At 46.4% G+C, this 15708-nt stretch overlaps 1 protein-coding gene across 7 annotated transcripts in view; it reads right to left on the bottom strand.

Moving 5' to 3' along the window:
- Nucleotides 1-14366, bottom strand: part of SCYL3 (SCY1 like pseudokinase 3) — a 29456-nt gene extending 15090 nt beyond the window's left edge. For 3 of the 7 annotated variants that reach the window (XM_080649131.1, XM_080649133.1, XM_080649135.1), the window contains exons 1-4: nucleotides 13932-14366; nucleotides 9309-9519; nucleotides 7076-7261; nucleotides 1919-2032 (exon numbers count right to left, since the gene is read on the bottom strand). In XM_080649131.1, coding sequence (XP_080505257.1) covers nucleotides 1919-2032; nucleotides 7076-7261; nucleotides 9309-9473 — 465 coding nt within the window. In that variant the 5' untranslated portion in view covers nucleotides 9474-9519; nucleotides 13932-14366. Of the gene's footprint in view, nucleotides 1-1918; nucleotides 2033-7075; nucleotides 7262-9308; nucleotides 9520-10994; nucleotides 11083-13931 lie in introns of all 7 variants that reach the window. The other 4 variants (XM_080649136.1, XM_080649137.1, XM_080649132.1 and 1 more) reach the window with 3 other exon arrangements.
- Nucleotides 14367-15708: the final 1342 nt, after the last annotated feature.

The raw sequence follows: 15708 nt of genomic DNA, 5'->3' as shown, positions 1-15708 counted from the left end.
GGAATTCATGTGGATGTTTGGTGAACCAATCTGACGTCAAGCGACAAAAGCCACAAGCAATGGAAACAGCAGCCATGACACCGTCCAACTCCACCCCCTCAAATACACAAATCCAACGTCCTAACCGAAGAGGGAAACACCAGAGGCTTCAGTAGGAACCAATGTCCGTTCCATTGCTTCCCCCTCAGCTGGTCTCACAGACACCCTTGCCGTCCCACAGAGAAACAAACCTGGAACCTTCTCCCTCCTGCACAGACATGAACCAGTGAGAGGCTCCCCTGCAGGGAGATCTGTCACCCATCCTCTCACTGCATAGAGTCAGTTGTAAGGTTTGCTGCCACGTGAGCTATAAAAGTTGAGGATCTTGCCCGGCCGGCGTGGCTCAGTGGTTGAGCATCGGCCTATGAACCAGGAGGTCACAGTTCGATTCCGGTCAAGGGCACATGCCCAGGTTGTGAGCTCAACCCCCAGTGTGGGGCGTGCAGGAGGCAGCCAGTCAATGATTCTCTCTCATCATTGATGTTTCTATCTCTCTCTCCCTCTCCCTTCCTCTCTGAAATCAATAAAAATATATTTTTAAAAAAAGTTGAGGATCTTACCAAGAGAAAACCAAAATCACAGAGCAGTACGTTCTTTCACTGACATAAAGATTATTTTTCAAGAGTTCGTAAGTCCCACACACCACTCAGGGCACTAGGAATATAAAGTGAATGCAATCAGCTCGCTGCCCCCTGCAGGTGCGCTCATCCTAGAATGTAAACTAGTTTCAGTAACACATGCAGAGGGCCACCAAGCACAGGAGTGACTCATGTTGGTTCCCAGAAGACACTGAGCTATCTTACACTGCGGCTCCTCTCACATCTCCCAGAGAGCCCTCGGCATGGACAGCGGGGAAGGGCGCTGGCACACCTGAGACCACTCAGGGTGGGACTCAGCAAGGGAGTGTGAGCGGCTGATGGAGCCCGAGGGCAGCTGCGAAGAGACGGGCCTCAGCTGCCTCCCGCCGGGAAGAGTCTGTGATCTGTCCCCGCAGGCACTGCATGCCTAGTACTAACAAGACATGAGGTGAAGTCTGGGAGCAAGTGAACAAGGGGCAAGAATGATAATCAGAGGAGGGTCCTTGTGGTGAAATGGCACCTGAGTGAGTGAGAGCCCACGAGGGTGCGGACGGGGTGAGGCCCCTGTGGACGCCACATGGAGGAGATGGTGGGTAGAGGTGAGGGGGTGACAAGGCTTCAGCGGGGATATTACGACAGGTGGGTTTTCTTTTCTCAGAAAGAGTGAGTCTCGTGGCAACATGCAGCATGGTGAAAACAAGAAAGAAGACACCAAGGAGGGTTGGCAGCCTAGGAGGGGCGCTGGAAGATCTGAGTCAGACAAAATTGTATGACGTGCCACAGGCAGCCACAAGGCCGTGGGGGGCTGGGGCGGGGGGGCGGGGGGTTGACGATGCACAGGCCCTGATTCCAGCTCCTAGGACATAATGTGTGACTTGGGACAACTTCGATGATTGTGCCTCGAACAACAAGTTGTATCCAATATGTGCCAGCACTATCTGGGAGGAGCTATAAAGATAAGACACTGTCACACCTGGCACAGACAGACCCATTCGGGTCAGTTCAACGTTCAGCATGACGTGGAATCATTAACTTCAGGAGCAGAGAGGAGGGACGTAAAACTGAAAATCTGACTAAGCCATTATACCTCTCAGCCTCAGGCTCCCTCAGCTACAAAATGAAGAGAAAAGAGTAAGTGAGCCCCGTGGCCTTGTAAGAATAAACTCCCACAATTCTAGGAACACGAGCACTGACAAAAAGTCAAGTCTCCAAACCTAAGATCGCCCCACACTGAAAGGAGGTCCCTGCAGAGACCACACCAAACCGCTTGCCAATTCTGATGCCGCGCTGTCACCGCTTACCTCCGGGGTGGCCTGGGGGACTCGGCAGACTGTCTCCATCCCTCCCAGCTTCCAGTGCCCATCTTCACTCACAAACACAGAGGACAAGCAGACGTTGTTATGCGTTAGGTGGCCCTGGAAAAGAGGAACAGGAAGAAGACTGCCACTCCAATTTTTGAAGTAGAAATTTTAAAAAACTAAATACCAATCACCAAAAAAGGCCTGGCCAGTCTTCCTCTTGTGGCATCCTAAAGGAAGTCTGACTTTGGACATGACAGCCGAAGGGGCCTGCTTAAGCACTGAAGCCAGGGGAAGGGAAGACGCCAGGGAAGGGCTTCTGTTACCTCCCCGCCCAGCCTGGCAGGTTCATAAGACACCGAAGCCACTGCTCAGATGCCGCACCCCATCCCCACGGGAGTCAGGGGATGCACGTCCCTAAACATGCACCCCGTTTTCATATCCTGTGGCTTTGCCTCCGATACCTTTAAACATCAAGTTTCTTGGCTCCCACAGGTTCCTGTTTTAATCTCTAAATTCTCTCGCGCCCACATTCTATCAGGAACCCAGACCCATGTCACCTTAGGTCCTATCCCAGTAAGCATGAAATTTTCTGCCCGAAGAGGAGGAAACGAGATACTATGGATGACCAGAAATACCGCAGAGCACAGCAGAGCCAAAGCAACACCATGCAAACAGGGCAAACACGTGAGCGGGAGGAAGAACATGAGAACGGGGATGAAGTAAATGTTTCTTTTCCAAACCAGAAATCATTTCAGTACACACTTTAAATATTTTACCCTGTAGAGCAAACATGTACCTATTTTTATATTAAACGCTCCAAGATGTATATTTTATTTTATTATTATTTTTAAAACATATTTTTATTGGTTTCAGAGAGGAAAGGAGAGAGAGAGATAGAAACATCAATGATGAGAATCATTGATTGGCTGCCTCCTGCATGCCCCACTCTGGGGATCGAGCCTGCAACCTGGGTATGTGCCCTGACCAGGAATCAAACTGTGACCTCCTGGTTCATAGGTCGACACTCAACCACTGAGCCACACTGGCCAGGCGCAAGGTACATATATTTTAAAGGAAGATTTAGAATAGTGTGAATGGTATGTTTCCATTTGAGAAAAAATGAAGGAGAACCAGCTCACAGAGGTTCGCTTTACCCGCACAGACTTCCCGGACTGAAGTCTGAGTGCCGAGGATGAAATAGAACATTGCATTTAAGGAGGGCTGACTTTACCTTACGCTCACTACACTAGTCAAACCTTTCACCACGTGCACACACTCCTCGGTCAGAGGGCATATCCCTCCCTCCACAGGGAAACATGAGTAATCCCTCTATGTGAACCTCAGACACACTTTTAAGAGAAGATATGTTATTTGGAGACTCAGTCTCCCATTAGTTGGAAAAAATTTAAAAACAAACATTAAGATGAGTTAAATGCAAGTGTTTCTAATCTGTGACTGGTGTTTTTATAGGGGGGCTGGTCCTACCACGTCAGCGTGTAAACTCCACTAAGCAACAGTAACTCTAACCCATCTAGACACAGCCCAGCAGTGACCCAGGAGCGGCCACTTTATTCCTGAACTGAAAACATCGCCGCAGAGTCTCTCACTGGTACAACCTACTCGAATGGGAAGAGATGTGTAAAATTTTGCCTCTAAGAAATAATTGCTTTTTTATTTTCATTTTTTATTGTTTAAAGCAGTGGTCGGCAAACCGCGGCTTGCGAGCCACATGTGGCTCTTTGGCCCCTTGAGTGTGGCTCTTCGACAAAATACCATGGCCTGGGCGAGTCTATTTTGAAGAAGTGGCGTTGAAGAAGTTTAAAAAATTTGGCTCTCAAAAGAAATTTCAATCGTTGTACTGTTGATATTTGGCTCTGCTGACTAATGAGTTTGCCAACCACTGGTTTAAAGTATTACGTAAGTCTCCTTTTTCCCCCATTGCACTCTCTTTGGCCACCCCCACCCCCAGCACATGCCCTCACCCCCCTACTGTCTGTGTCCATTGGTTATGCTCATGTGCATGCATACAAGTGCTTTGGTTGACCTCTTACCTCCTTACCCCCTGCCTTCCCTCATAGGTTGGACAGTCTGTTCGATGCTTCTATGACTCTGGTTCTATCTTTGTTCATCAGTTTATGTTGTTCATTATATTCCACAAATGAGTGAGATCATGTGACATTTATCTTTCTCTGACTGGCTTATTTCGCTTAGCATAATGCTCTCCAGTTCCATCCATGCTGTTGCAAATGGTAAGAATTCCTTCTTTTTTTACAGCAGCATAGTATTCCATTGTGTAGATGTACCACAGTTTTCTAATCCACTCATCTGCTGATGGGCACTTAGGCTGTTTCCAAATCTTAGCTATTGTTAATTGTGCTGCTATGAACACTGGGGTACATATATCTTTTCTGATTGGTGTTTCTGTTTTCTTGGGATATATTCCTAGAAGTGGGATCACTGGGTCAAATGGGAGTTCCATTTTTAATTTTTTGAGGAAACTCCATACTGTTTCCACAGTGGCTACACCAGTCTGCATTCCCCACAGCAGTGCATGAGGGTTCCTTTTTCTCCTCCTCCTCTCCATTTGTTGTTGATGATAGCCATTCTGACAGACGTGAGATGGTACTTTATTATTTTGATTTGCATCTCTTGGATGATTAGTGACTTTGAGCATGTTTTCATATGTCTCCTGGCCTTCTGTATGTCCTCTTTCAAAAGTGTCTATTTAGGTCCTTTGGGAATTTTTTGATTGGATTGTTTATCTTCCTTTTGCTAAGGTGTATGAGTTCCCTATACAACTTATATAAGGGTTTGGAGATTAAACCCTTATTAATGATAACATTGGCAAATATGTTCTCCCATGCAGTGGGCTTTCTTGTTGTTTTGTTGATGGTTTCTTTTGCTGTACAGAAGCTTTTTATTTTGATGTAGTCCCATTTGTTTATTTTCTCCTTAGTTTCCATTGCTCTCAAGAAGCTGTATCGGTGAAGATACTGCTACAACAAATGACTGCTATTTTGCTGCCTTAGCTTCTTTGAGGATTTATATGATTTCCCATCTTAAGTCCTTTATCCATTTTTAGTTTATTTTTGTGTATGGTGTAAGTTGGTGGTCTAGTTTCCTTTTTTTTTTTTTTTTTTTTTGCATATACTGTCCAATTTTCCCAACAACATTTATTAAAGAGACTGTCTTGACTCCATTGTCAAATATTAATTGAGCATAATGGCTTGGGTTGATTTCTGGGTTCTCTGTTCTGTTCCATTGGTCTATATGCCTGTTCTTGTGCCAGTACCAGGCAGTATTGAGAACAGTGGCTTTGTAATACAGCTTGATATCTGGTATTGTGATCCTTCCAACTTTGTTCTTCTTTCTCAAGATTGTTGCAGATATTCGGGGTCTGTTTTTATTCCAGGTGAGTTTTTGGAGCGTTTGTTCTAGGCCTTTGAAATATGCCATTGGTATTTTAATGGGGATTGCATTGAATCTATAGATTGCTTTGGGTAGTATGGACATTTTAATGATGTTGATTCTACCAATCCATGAACACGGTATATTCTTCCATTTGTTTATGTCTTCCACTATCTCCTTTTTCAGCATCGTATAATTTTCTGAGTACGCTTGGTTAAATTTATTCCTAGGAATCTTACCTTCTTTTTGCAATGGTAAATGGGATTGTTTTTTTAGTTTCTCTTTCTGTGAGTTCATTATTGGTATATAAAAAGCCATAGATTTCTGCGTATTAATTTTTATCCTGCTACATTGCCATATTCATTTATTATTTCTAGTAGCTTTTTTATGGAGTCTTTAGGGTTTTCTATGTACAATAGCATATCATATCATCTGCAAATAATGACAATTTTACTTCTTTTTTTCCAATTTGGATGTCTTTTATTTCTTCTTCTTGTCTGATCAGTATGGCTAGCATCTCCAGTACTATGTTGAACAGGAGTGGTGAAAGTGGGCATCCCTGTCTTGTTCCTGTTCTTAGGAGAAATGGTTTGTTTTTGCCCATTGAGTATGATGTTGGCTATAGGTTTGTCATATAAGGCTTTTATTATGTTGAGGTATTGTTCCTCTATTCCCACTTGGAAGTGTGCCTTCCTCTTGAATTTTTTGGAATAATATGAGAAGGATAGGTTTTATTTCTTCTTTGACTGTTTGATAAAACTCTGCTGTGAAGCGGTCTGGTCCAGGGCTTTTGTTTATTGGAAGTTTTTTGATTAGTGCTTCAATTTCCTCCATAGATATCGGCCTATTCAGATTTTTTTATTCCTCCTGGTTGAGTTTTGGAAGGTTGTATTTTTCTAGGAATATATCCATTTCTTCTAGGTTGACCAGTTTGTTGGATTAGAATTGCTCATAGTATTTTTTTATGATTCTTCGTATTTCTGTGGGGTTGGTTGTTACTTCACCTTTTTCATTTCTGATTTTGTTTATTTGGGTCCTCTCTCTTTGTTTTTTGGTGAGCCTGGCGAGAGGTTCATCAATCTTTTTTATCCTTTCAAAGAACCAGCTCTTGGTTTCATTGATCTTTTGTATTGTTCTTTTGGTTTCTATGTTGTTTATTTCCACTCTGATCTTTATTATTTCCTTCCTTCTGCTTACTCTGGGCTTTTCTTGTTGCTCTCTTTCTAATTCTTTAAGTTGCAGGGTTAGATAATTTATTACCATTTTTTTCTGTTTTTTTGAGGTAGGCCTGTAGAGCTATGAACTTACCTCTCAGGACTGTTTTCACTGTGTCCATCGATTTTGGATTATTGTGTTTTCATTGTCATTTGTTTTCAGAATGTTTTTAATTTCTTCTTTGATCTCTTTGGTAACCCAATTGTTGTTTAATAGCATGCTATTCAGCCTCCAAGTGTTTGAGAAATTATCATTTCTTTTCTAAATTGAAAATGGAACAAAACTGCTGAAAATGAAGGGGAACTTTGGTCCACAGGCCTGATGTTAAACGTTTGTTTTGATTTTATTAACAAATAACAGCTGCAGCTGTATTTACCTAAGTCTGTAGATAAAGACTTACCCAGAACTGGGGGAGACTAGTAGACTGAAATAGTCTGTCACTAACTGCCCAATTCCATGCAACAGGAACTTATGACTTCTATGTGCAGCATAATTTACCGTTCACCCCCCAGCTGCTGTGTTCAGGCCACTCACTCTGTCGTGAAGGAAGATGAGAGCCAGCAGGATGTCGTAGATCCCGGCACAGACCTCAGCGGAGGACAGCGTTTCCAAGGCCTCTTCCAGAGGCTGCACACGCTCAGTGACCAGATGAATGCCATCTGCCTCCACCGTGCAAGATAAGAATCTCAGCAAGCAGGGGTGCCGGAGTGTCTTCAGGTGCTTTAACAGTACAAACAGAAGAGTTGGAGGTTAACGACTCAAACCCACATTCATACCAGACACAGGAAAGTTAGGAGACAGAAACTTGCATTCAAGCTCCTTTCCAGGTCCCTCCCTTCCCCAACTACCCCTATTTGTCAAATAAGGCAAAGGAGAATCTCCGACTTGCTGTACTTTATCAACTTTATCAGTATTTAAATAACACATCAGGGATGTCTAGTGCCACTGTGCAGTGTGAGCCCGACAGCCCAGACCTCCTGAGAATTACTGCTCGGAACTGGGAAGTGCCCAAAGCAGCCACCTGAGAACTCTGAGAAGTAAAGGAAAGCGCAGACTAGAGGGGAGTCAAACTCTGGGCAGAAGACCCACAGGGGGGAGTTTCCTTCACTTTTGCCTCCAAAGAAAATTCTTCATTTTGCTTTTCTGTCTCAGGCTCTAATTATTTTCTGTTGGTTTTATGCACCTTTTTTTATTCTCTCGGGCTCAGGGCAGAACAGTAAGCCAGAGGAATGCTACTTGGTTCAGTGCTGGCCTAGAAACACAGTTGATTAATGTTCACCTGGTTAATAAGTGAAAAAAATAAATTTCATTTTGGGTTCTGTTTATTTTGAACCCTGCATGCCCACCAAAATTCTAGATCCAAAGTGGCTCCTTGTTTTTTTACTGAAGGAAGAAAACACTCATTGCCTGATCCTGACGAAGAACCCTGTTTGGGGCACCCCTGGCACAATTATGCATAAATTCTACACACAGATTCATGGGAAAGGCTCATAGTTAGCAGTCAAACAGGAACGTTTCTTAATTCTAGTGTCTGCTCCAGAGAACAGAGGAAGCACAAGATGTCCTTGCTGAATGTGACTCGGACAGGCTCCTAACGGGCACCAACTGGAGAGAGAAACAGCGCTGATCCTGGGGGAGAAAGGTGCCTGTGACTGAATGACAGTGCCTTGAAAGTACTGGTCCTGAAGTTCCTGACACCTGGTCCACCACCTGCTGTCCAGGTGCTGGGCTATGAGAGGGTTCTGAGTAAGAAAGGACCTCACTGCCCAGCAGGAGCAGGACTAGTGACTGGTCAGGATGCAGCCTTACCCAGGCTGAGTGTGACATCCAGCCTTGACTAGAAACTAGGCCCATGTTTCAGGAATAAGCTGTGGCTCAGGTATATAGAGAATTAACTCAAGCCTTTAGGCTTCACTTTTTATTATCCTTCTACCTCGGACTTACTACTTCACTTAGAGAATTACACAGAGCAGTAGTTCTTAACTATAGCGTGAGTTCACTTGCAGGTTTTAGGCAGGGAGAAAGCCATAATTTCATCCTGTTAAAGAAATATAACACTATAAACTAGAGAGCATGAAATTTCAGGGAGAAATAGTCTTCCTCCTAAGATGCAAATCTGAGACAGGATGGACGAGCATTGTCTTTAAAATGCCCGCCGCGTTGCGATACCTCAGGAAAAGAGAAAACAGTACAGTTCCTAAAATATTATTTCCAGATCCACCGTCACTGCACTATTGAAGGTTGTCAATACTTAGAGCCCCCGAGCTGAGCTAGGTGAACTCTCCACCTTACACCAGCGACGTGAAGTCACCTCCCAACCTTCTCACTACGAAGGGCAATCTGATAGGGAAGCCACCACACGGCGCTTTCTGGAGTGTGTGCCTACTGCTGTGGTCCTTGGCCTTGCCATGCAAGCTGGGGACACGTCCATGCAGTAAGGACAGCTGTGTTTTTAAAGGCCGTAAGTATGACCCACCTCCCTTGGCCTTTATATTTTTCATAGAAAAAGTACTAACTATTGCCCAGCTGGTGTGGCTCAGTGGTTGAGCATCGACTCAAAAACCAAGAGATTGCTGGTTCGATTCCTGGTTAGGGCATATGCCCGGGTGGCGGGCTTGATCCCCAGTGGGGGCAGTATAGGAGGCAGCCAATTGATGACTTTCTCTCTCATCAGTGTTTTTATCTATCCCTCTCCCTTCCTCTCTCTCTAAAAAAAAAAATAAATAAAAAATAAAAGTACTAACTATTAAGAGACCACACTATGTACCTTGGCGGCCTTGTTGACTTTGTCTTCGTTTTCTCTCTTGTACACAAACACCGACGCGACTTTGCCATCCTGCAGCTCGGCGGGGAACACAGCTAGTCCTGAGGGTAGTGTGACCGGGGGCCCCTTCAGCGCACAGCTCTTCAGAGCGCTGCTCTCCGCTCCCATTCCTGGGGCGGGGGGCCACGTGCAGCCCCTCCCCAAAGCCACGGACCTGAAAGGAAACAGAGAACACAGTCAAACTTCAAGTCTCTGCAACATGAGCCAAGGATCCAGGCGCAGCCTTGCCAACCTGCAAGTTTCCACAATAACCTGGGCCACCAGAGAGTGAAAAGGTAAACGCCCGGCCAGGTCCCAGCGATGCTGCCAGGGAACAGCTGACAGCTCTAAAGAGTGCACTTGAACGGAACAGTTCGTGAAGCAACTGCCTGCCAACCCCCAGCACTCACACCTGACGTTCAGGGTGGGTGATGGGCAATCAAACACAGACTAGGGTCACTCACGTCCCTAACCCACTCACACACCTGCCTCACAGGGGAAAGGGTTGCAAAACTGGAGTAGTACTGACACGTCTCTATATCTAAAATAACTTACAATTATAAAGGAAAACAATACAAATTGGAGACTATTTCTAACAATGATGAAAACATGTTAACAAATGGGGAGCTCATTTAATCTAAGTAAAACCCCAGGGGAGAAATGGGACAGGAAACAGACAGGGAACAGAATACAAATGACAACAAACAGAAGAAAAAGGGCAGCCTCTCTGCTCTTCAATGCTGTGCTAAGTAATAAGGGGAAAGTGCAAAACTGTAATCTCACATGCTAACTCCCCACCCCCATGCACACACACACACGAGATTCTAGAAAATGCAAACTACTCCTAATGACACGAAACACACCCGTGGCTTCCTGGTGGGGGGCCCAGTCAGAGGGACCTGGAGGGGTCAGGATGGCGAAGGGGTATAAGGAAACTTTGGGGGGAATGGATCCATTCATAATCTTGATTATAATGAACATGGTGATGGGTGACTACAAATATCAAAACCTGTAAAATCGTCCCCTTTAAATATGCTCAGTTTATTGTATGTCAATTATACTTCCGTAAAGGTGACTTAAAAAGAAATTTATACTGCCTGCCTATCCCTGTACCAACGTGCATACGAAAAACATGCTGAAGTGTGAACAGAGCTATGCCGAGGGTGTCAGATCACGGTGATGCACACGCACACAGACATGCACCGTGGACCTGCCCCGTCCAATCTGTCTTTACAACAGAGACACAGCTCACATGGTCACAACAGGTGACGCCCAGCAGTCCAGCAGCACAGGGTCTGTGGCGCGGGCACAGGACCTGTGAGACAGCCCTGCGCCCTCCCTGAGTGCCAGCCAGGACTGCAGGCCCAGAGTTGCCAGGTTGTGCCCTTGACCAGAAGGAGGCAGGAGCCAGGATATTTATGGGGAAATGTCCATTTTTCAACGTTGGCTCAAAAAATGTTTTTAAAGCCAAACAACATGTCTGAAAAGTAAGTGGCAGACTTCAGTTCTGGCTTTACCATAATTTAAAAAATAAAGAGCTCTTACTAATTTTGGCAAACAGGTAACATGGCCAAACACTCTCTGTAGACCTTGAAAATTTTAGTTTAAAATCTGCCTCCTTTGGATAAATATAAACCAAATAATCATTACCCACAGCCCCTCCACTCGGTGAAGTTCCACACGCCTTCTGTTACCGGAGTCACGCTGCTCCAGACCCGTCTGAGACACACGTGCACCACTGTACAAGGAACACATGGACAAGGGCTAACATTAGCCAAAATGGAAGTCTTTCAAAATCCAAGGACGCTTCTGGAGATGAAAAGGAAGTGAGGCCCTGGCTGGGTGGCTCCGTTGATTGGAGCACTGTCCCATACACCAAAAGGTTGCAGGTTCAATTCCCAGTCTGGGCACATATGGAAGGCAACCAATCAATGTTTCTCTCTCATATCAATAATTTCTCCCTCTCTAAAATCAGTAAAAAAACTTATCGGGTGAGAATTAAAAAAAAAAAAGATGGATATCAGCTTTGTAACAAACCCACTGAGTTCCTGCCCACCTAGCCATGCACCTTTCTTAAGAATAGGAGAGTTAAAAACACAAAATAGTATTAAAAAGGCCAAGTGTCTCAACTACAGGCAACATTCCCCTTTCCATGGGGATGAGGAATGTGTATGCAGGATCATGGAGAAAAGCAACTATGTTACTTCTCTTATTCCAGAGAAGGCGCAGTGCCTGCCCAGCCGCTGACAAAACTCCCACCCCTGCTGAGTAGGGAGGGTCAAGAGTAACACTTGGATCTTGCTCTCCTCTTCTTGGACACAGCTAATGGGTCAGGTGCCTACTCAGCACCCAAGGGCCATCTCTGCACATTAGCCATCTCTGGGGCCCGTGGTCTGCTTGTCTCCCCAGGAACCTGAATGAACAAAAGGTATTTTTGTCCACCAGCAGGTAAAAAGGGTGCCAGGAGGTAGCCAAAGCCACGTGGAGGCAGTCACTTGGCAGGCACAGAGGGAGCCGGTGGGCATCAGGAGGGGAGCTTAGTGGCACTTACTGGGCATGTTACTACCCCCAAATTCTACATCCATTCCCTCCCTGCCTCAGGCAGGGAGCCTCAGGTACTCAGGGAGCTGATGCTATTTCACAAGCAGAACTCTGCTCCTCTCTAACACCTCCAGTCTGGTCTGCAAAACCAGTCCGACTAGAGCAATGAGTTCGAGAAGAGTTCCTCTGAAGTGTCTCCCTGAAGCTGGCCTAACTCCTTCACCCACAAAGGCTTTCTGAAAAATCAACAAGAAAATGAAAACCTGCCTCATGCTGTTTACTTCCTTTTAATATGAATCCCCAAAGCAGGTAAGAGGGCCACCAGGATTCAGGGCCTGCTCTGGCTGAGTAATTACTTCGTCATTTCCAAACAGCAGGTGCTTCCTTGTGGCAGTACTGGGCCTTGCAACATCTATTCACCTTTGACTTAGAATCATGAATTCTCCTGAGATAATTAACAGCGGAGGGTCATGAAAACTTTAGCAAGAGGTTAACATTGGTGATTTTTCTTAGCAGTGAACATTTTGAGTCTCGGCCCTAAGAAATATCACTTAAAAACTAAAAGGGAATGACTTCCTTTCTTGAGAGAACGCAATAGAAAGATGCCATTTTTGAAACACATGATTAATGTTGACAGAAGGGTTCTACCCTATGTCCAGGCAAACTTTATTAGGGGGAAATAAGATGTGCTGTTGACTGCAATTTGAGGATGTCTTAAAATCAGTAATTCTTAACTTCACACAACTGTATCCCAAGACACTAAAACGGTTGATATAAGCAGTGCTCTAAAAACTGTAATTCATAATTCGGTTCATATGGACGTACTGCAAGTTAAGACAGTTACACAGTGGCACTTGGATTTCTAAAATGTTCTTCCTTGTTTTGAGGCGTGAAGGGGAAAATACAAAATCTTTTAGCTTTAAAACATGTCACAAGAAGACAGAGAAGGTCACCCTAACACTGTGCTATGAGCACGAGTATTTTGCAGACTCTACCATCTCCACTCTTCAAGGAAACGTTCCGGAGTTTTATCGCACAGGCTGTTTCGGACTTGAGTATGCATCATCGTCTCGTCCTTAGGAATGTGTCAGCCTACCGTCCCCCATTCCTTGGCTTTCTTGGGCGGCACTCCAAGTTTCTGGGCCACCTGTGGATCCCAAAGCTCTGGTCTGGGCCACCGGGCAACTCACTCAAACCAAGAGACCCGCATCCTCTGGGGAACAAACAGCTCTCCCTCTGCTCTTTCCACATTAGCCAGGACATGTAGGTCCCAGGTCCTTAGCCTGCGAGTGCCAAAGATAATGGCCTGCATTGTGAGTTCTAAGGCCAGCCGGTAAGGACTGGGTCCTTTGCTTTGGTCTGTTTCAGGTGTATGTCCCCGCCTGGAGCTCGGGGTGACCTGCCAGGTGCCCACGATACAAACGAAGCCTGGAAGGACCCATAACGGGGTCTGACTTCAGCCAAGAGAGGAAACGCGACGTGGGGCTGCTCACAGGTCCTAAGAGCAGTGGTGCCAGTGATTCAGAAATTCGGGGCCACTCTGAAGGTTCACGTGTTTCCTAAATGTTTCATCTTTATTCTAAATACAAAGCACGACGCACAGACAGGGGCCACCTGGTCCTCTGGGGCCGGGCCCCCGGGGCGGCGCGACCCAGGGTTCCCCGGCTCCAGCGACACCGCCCGCCCTATCCCGCCCAGCTCGGGGCCAAGGGGCCACGGGGTCCAGCCGCAGCCGCTTAGGGGGCGCTCGGGGCAGGGCGGGCGGTGTCGCTGGGCTGTCCCTCACCTGCCCGCGAGGCCCGGCAACGCGCTTCCTTCCAGCGTCCGGCCGCCAGCGCCGCCCTGGGCCGGGACCCCGCCAGCCCCACGGAGAGGCCGTCCCGCAGGCCGCAGGGGGCTGCACGGAGGCGGCTGGCTGGGCTCAACCGGCAGCGGCGCCGCGCCAAGCTCGCCCCCAAGCGCGGACCCGCGAGCCGGGCGCGCGCCCACCGCCCACTCCGCTCCCCGCGCCCGGGCCGCACGGACAGGGACGCGGCGCCCTGTTACCTGCCGGAGGGCAGCGGGAGGTGGCCGAGGGTCTTGGCTCCGGTCCCCTCTTCGCCCCCAGTTGACACAAACCACCCTCGCCTCCCCCGTGAGGCTCCGGCCACTACACCCACAGTCTTCGGGGGTCTGGTCCCTCCGCCACCATAGAGACGGATCCGGAAGCCGGACAGAATGCCAGCCTGCGGCCCTCCGACGCCACCACCGAGGCGCACGAACCCGGAACCGAGCTAGAGCGGCCGGCCAGATGACGCTCAGGCAGGGGCCATCTTGAGTGTGGGCGCCATGCCCACCTCGCGACTCCCTCACGGCTCCCAGCAGTCCGTTGGGCTGTGGACAGGGCTTCTCTATTAGCTCTTGAGTTAAATACGCAAGTTCGTCTTGATTGTAACGTTCAGGCTTTTGACCCTGAGTTTTCATTTGATTTCCGCCCGAATCAAAAATGGCCCCCAATCGCTTCTAATAAATAGCAAAGGGGCGGAAAGGAAAGAAGAGGGTCTGGCAATTGGAGTGACGTCACGAGCGCCGCAGCTCTGATTGGCTGAGCCGCGTGGCCCGAAGTGGTGCATTGGTATGGTGGCTGAGCTCTGGACAGGGAAGTCTGAAGTTACACTTAATTCAGTAAGGAGTCAAATTGGCCCTATAGGGCCTATAATTAATAGTAATGGTTTCTACTTAATAGGCTGTTGTGAGAATAAAGTGAATATACGCAATAGCTTTAAAACTACATGACTCGGTGTAAACACGATCTGTTTTCCCTGTTGTCATCTGCATGGTTGTGGTCATCATCACTCCTACTCAAGGTGTCTACAACTTCACAGCTGACAGCTGACCCAAAGCATTCCATCATCTAAAACGTTTAGGTTCTTTCTAGTTGATAACAGTAGCTGAAACTTTTAGATAAAGGAGACCACAATTTCTTCAAGTTAAATGAAAGCAACTAGCAGACTAAATGTTGCCCCTTATTCAGAAATGGATTAAATACTTAAAAGGAGGCAGACACAAATAGCATTTAATCTGTCCTAATAGTTTGATGAAGGCCGAGTTGTGTACTAAGTCAGTGAAGTCCTATAGAAACAGAATTCAAGCCACATAGGTAATTTTAAATTCTAGTAGCCACATTAAAAACAGAATGATGGTAATTTTAATATTGTTTTAACTAAATAGGTCCAGAAGACTGTCACTTACACATGCACTCAATATGAAAAATTGAGATTCTTTATATTTTGTACTATCTTCAAAACTGATGTTTATTTTTTTAGAATTTGGACTAGTCATATTTTCACGCTCAGTGGTCACACATGGTTAGTGATTACCATGTTGGAGAGCACAGTTCTAGAGGTCTGACCATCACTTTGCTCTAGAAAGTTGAGTAGCAGAGGTACCACTGCTGGGGGGCAGGACTGTTATCAGCATCAGCATCAGCATCAGCATCTGGCAACCAGAAATCTTCTAGACCAGTGACAGAGCTAGGATGAAGCCTCAGATGGCATCTCCAAAGGTGGAGGTCTCCTTGAATGTCCAGTGGTTCTCAGCCTTTTTAATGCCCTGACCCTTTAATACAGCTCCTCATGTTGTGGTGACCCCCAACCATAAAATTATTTTCGTTGCTACTTCATAACTGTGATTTTGCTACTGTTATGAATCGTAATGTAAATATCTGTGTTGTCTGATGGTCTTAGGCTCTACAGCAGCGGTTCATGACCCACAGGTTGAGAACCGCTAGCAGGGTCACCTTAGACCATCGGAAAACACAGATATTTACATCACGATTCATAAC

Source organism: Plecotus auritus (assembly GCF_963455305.1).
Source record: "Plecotus auritus genome assembly, chromosome: 12".
In the NCBI taxonomy this organism is placed as follows: Eukaryota; Metazoa; Chordata; class Mammalia; order Chiroptera; family Vespertilionidae; genus Plecotus; species Plecotus auritus.
Note: the sequence above shows the minus strand (reverse complement) of the source record. Positions and strands in the feature narration are given on the sequence as shown.